The 4,340-nt window shown below is 33.9% G+C and overlaps 1 protein-coding gene across 4 annotated transcripts; it reads right to left on the bottom strand.

Annotated features, from left to right (window-relative positions):
* Positions 1–2,611: 2,611 nt before the first annotated feature.
* Positions 2,612–4,029, bottom strand: LOC127081987 (calcineurin B-like protein 4). 4 transcript variants are annotated; one of them, XM_051022213.1, is made up of 5 exons: positions 3,806–4,029; positions 3,608–3,690; positions 3,450–3,509; positions 3,268–3,352; positions 2,612–3,186 (listed from the first exon to the last, which is right to left on the bottom strand). In XM_051022213.1, exons 1-5 carry the CDS (start codon positions 3,891–3,893, stop codon positions 2,876–2,878), a joined length of 627 nt encoding a protein of 208 aa, XP_050878170.1. In that variant the 5' UTR covers positions 3,894–4,029; the 3' UTR covers positions 2,612–2,875. The 4 variants fall into 4 exon arrangements, with proteins under 4 accessions (XP_050878170.1, XP_050878168.1, XP_050878169.1 ...); XM_051022211.1 differs by having other exon boundaries at positions 3,779–4,026; XM_051022212.1 differs by having other exon boundaries at positions 3,268–3,376; positions 3,806–4,021.
* Positions 4,030–4,340: the final 311 nt, after the last annotated feature.

The following is a 4,340-nucleotide window of genomic DNA, read 5'->3' as shown; positions in this document are numbered from 1 at the left end:
CCAGATTCACCATCCATGTTGCTTAACATGCACAAAGGGAAGCAACTATGTATTCTGTTTTGCACGATGATAATGCCACTACTGGCTCTTTTCTCAAACTCCAAGCAACTAGTGCACCACCTAGCATAAACACATAGCCAAATATGGATTTTCGATCCTCAATATCACTACACCTACTTGAGTCGGTGTATCCCACTAATTTGACCATACTTATGACAATTGTAACACTGAATGTGACTCTTGTTTGGCTTTTGACCAACACCTCTTCCTCTACCTACAGCACCGCCTCTTTGGTTGCCTTGGTTCCAGGGTTTCTCTTATTCGACTAGTTTCCTTTTTGCTGACTTCGACCAGTCGGATTGTTGTAGCCTCCTCTTCCTTTGTTTCCATTCCAGCTTCCTTTGCCTTTTCTTTCTTCTACTGGTTGCGCCTGTAAAGCCATATCACTCTTCGACTTTTCTGCAGCTCTTTCAACCATTCTTTGTTCATGAGATTCAAGTGTCCCTTGATGCTCTTGTTTTGTCAGTTTTAACAAATCTTTCGACTCTTCTATGGCTACTACCACATGATCAAACTTTGGAGCCAACGACCTCAAGATCTTTCCAACAACAGATCTTGATGTCAAAACTTCTCCATATACCTTCATTTGATTCACCAATTTCATAAACTTGGTGAAGAAACCAGTTATGCTTTCATCGTCTTCCATCTGAAGCAATTCATACATTCTTTTGTGAGTTTGTAACTTCACCTCTTTCACCTTCTCTGCGCCTCCAAACGATTTCTCAAGAATTTCTCATGCTTCTTTTATTGACTCTGCATCACTAACCTTTTTAAAGTTATCAACATCAACACATTGATGGATTATAAAGAGAGCTGGATAATCTTTATTCTTCAATTCTTTATGTGCAACCTTTTCTTGACCTGTCGCGTCTTCTACAAGCGTTGTTACTCCTTCCTTCACAAGATCCTAAAGATCTTGATAACAGATCACAACATTTATCTGCTTGCACCAATTCTCATAATTGTTGTTCTTGAGAATCGAAAGATCTGCTGGAAAATGTCTGTTTGGATGATTCGTTGCCATGGTGATTTTCTTCCCACGAATCGATTAAACCAGAGCTCTTGATACCAGATGTTGGAAATCCACCAAAACCTATGGAGAATTTCAATAAATCTTGATGAACAAGATTGTTATCATCCATACAATAACAATGAACAGAGAAGAACAATGGAGAAAGAAAGAACGATGAAGGAGAAGAGTAATACAATTCTGTAAACTTTCTCTCTACCCATAAACTGTGGAAAACTTCTTATTCACTTTGCAACTGCAAAATACTGTGAATACAATGTTATGAATTCTCTATTCACTTCATTTCAAGAATAAGAGTTACTCCCTCTATTTATAGATTTAGGTTAACTTTAACCTCAAGCCAAATCCCAAAACTATAAAAGCCCAAAATAGATAACACTACTAAAATAGGCCTAAGTCGAAATCCTGTATGAAGCAACATGCTTCGACACATCGACACACTAACACAACTCAACACACTAGGTGGTTCGACACTTCCTTGCTCTGTCGAGCAACATGCTTCGACACAAGAAATTACAATTCAACAAGATTATGTAGTTCATGTCGCCAGCCCGGTCATAATCGTACTAACTGTCCCAGTGTTGGAACAAGCACAATAAGATAATTTTAATTGTAACTCTTTTGCTTTATATTAAAAACAACATTCATTTCATATGATAACTTTGTGAGAAAATACCATCACAAACAACACATAAGCAACACTTAAACAACAACACAACAAACTAGAACAAATAAAATACAATCACTATGAAATACAACACATAAACAACATAACTATGCGATTACAACAACATAACTATGTGATTACAACCATCAAAATAATTTTGTAATTAGTATACATCATCCTGTAAACGCCTCTGTCAGTCTTAATATCCACTCATACACGAACTTCTCCATTTTGGTTGAACGTGGTATCAAACCATTGAATTTTTCTAATCCTTTTCCCCTCTGCAATTTCTCAATCTAACCAACAGTTCAAGGTCCTATTAAGACGTTCAAACGTTTCTATATTCCAAAGTCAAATCTTTATCGGAGGTTGCACTACTGAAAAGATTAAATCGACATTTTTCTTGTGAATATATGAATATTCAGACATTTTAAAGAAAACAAAATTGAAGGAGATTGAAGGAAAATGGAAGGAAAATAGAAGGAGAATAAGAAGTTGTGTGAAAAATTATAGGAGATACGCTATGTATTTATAGACCAGCACACGCATGCATGCGTCATTGTCTTAGACGCACACATGACATATGTTTACGTCAATGCATGTGACGCACACTCACATGCCTACATGCATGTGTCAATGCATGTGGCGCCTTCACATGCATGGTTGCATGCATGCACTAATGGATTATGCACCTCCTTTAAATGTCAATTAGATGTGTCAGTTCAACTGGCGCATAAGTAATGAAATATGATTATTTTAAAAAATATGTTATTTAAATATTTAAATTTAAAAAATGATTATTTAAAAAAAAATCACCAAAATCCCTTTTTGTGTAACACGTATTAGTGACAAGGTTTAAACATATAATTTAATAATATACTTCGCAAATCTCTGCTCACCATCAGTCATTTCAATACAAGTAGGTAGCTTTATATACATGACACATTCTTACCATTACAAAATTGGCCCCAACAATCCTCCCTTTACTGAAAGAGAAAAGACCTCTACAATCTACAATCCTCCCTTTACCATTTCACTTTCTCCTTTTTCTTTTCTACTTTCTCTTTCTTTTTTCTCTCCTTTTCACAAGTGAATAAACAGAAAAAGTCCTAAATTATTCACACCTCTGAGTCTTCAACTTCAGTTCTTGCAATGAAACTGGGAAATGCCAAAGTAATATCCTTTAAATATGGAAGAGTCATGTTCTTAATCAAAGATGGATGTTGAGAAACAAAAGCTTTCCATTCATCTTCATCAATCCTTCCATCCTCTTTTGTATCAGCATCTTCAAATGTTTTATCCACAATGGATTCTATCATCTCATCTGAAAGATAAAGATCTGATTCATGCAAAAGTGCCAACACCATTTCCTTTAACTCCTGTTTTTCAATGTACCCTGTTTGTCTCAAATCATACAATCTAAAAGCAACTGCAAAAAATCACTTCAATAAACAATAAGCTCTAAAACACTTCAAAAAATCACTTTTATATGAAATCAATTTTATCTTACATGCAATTTTGTCTTCTAAAGCTGCGTTTGGGTGAAAAACACCGAGAGATCTAACGAATTCGCCAAACTCTATAACCCCGTTGCGCTTTACATCAAATAGGTCAAAAATCTATAAACCGAGAAATTAACAATTGTGATAAAAACAAAAAAAAAAGTTTAAAATCAGTTATATAAATACTAACCCTGTCAGCAAACAGATTTTTTTCATTTTTATTTCTGAACAGTGCTAGCTGAAATTCTTCCTGAATGTTAAAAATAAAATGCACCACAAGTGATTATTAAGCACCATAATTAATTAATTAAGGAGATTTAATCTAAACCAAAACACTTATTAACTCACCTTATGAATAAGACCATCTTCAATAATAGAATTGCTTAACTTCAAATACAGTTCATATAATGCATCAACTTCACTCACAGTAACTACATGAAGAAACAAAACTTGTTTTAATCAGCATATTATAGTGATTAATTAATCCACTAATATATCTATCATTTGGAACAGAATTACCAGTTATTGATGATGATGGATACTCACAAGGTGTCTCCGAAGCAAGAATTGTTGGATCCTCATAACCTGGTGTTTTAACTTTCTCTGAAGATGAAGTTGAACAAACACAACCCATTCAATTGATTCAGCTTTTTCTAAAGTTCAACCACCAAACTTTAACGTGATTCAGCTAAGTTGTTGTTAGTTTGATTTATATATGAATATGTGAAAACAACACGCACACGTAAATACAAGTTTGATAATTATTTATTGAAAGGTCACTTTTATTTTTTCCTTTTATAAGTCGTCGCTTTTATAGATTTTGGGACCAAACTAATCAATTAAATGATCAAATTAATTAATATAAAAACATATTCACCTAATTGGGTTCCACACATTCAAATATTAAAAGGATTAATCACTTAAAATAAAAAGCTGATCAAGAGTCAAGGGGTCTCTGTCTCTTGAGTTTATATCAAGTGGGCTAAATTTGTTTGATTGCTCAAATTGTTAATAAATTTGTTTTCCAAATAAAGAGGACATGATAAATAAATACACAAAAGTTAAGAATCATACCTAACAA

Source organism: Lathyrus oleraceus, chromosome 5 (assembly GCF_024323335.1).
Source record: "Lathyrus oleraceus cultivar Zhongwan6 chromosome 5, CAAS_Psat_ZW6_1.0, whole genome shotgun sequence".
Lineage (NCBI taxonomy): Eukaryota > Viridiplantae > Streptophyta > Magnoliopsida > Fabales > Fabaceae > Lathyrus > Lathyrus oleraceus.
This window is presented reverse-complemented; position numbering and strand designations above follow the sequence as displayed.

Coding starts and splice junctions, on each gene's coding strand:
- LOC127081987 (XM_051022210.1), bottom strand. CDS start 3,893: ATGGGTTGTGTTTGTTCAACTTCATCTTCAGAGAAAGTTAAAACACCA. Junction 3,510..3,607: donor AAGATGGTCTTATTCATAAG/GTGAGTTAATAA, acceptor TTTAACATTCAG/GAAGAATTTCAGCTAGCACT. Junction 3,377..3,449: donor AAAATCTGTTTGCTGACAGG/GTTAGTATTTAT, acceptor CTCGGTTTATAG/ATTTTTGACCTATTTGATGT.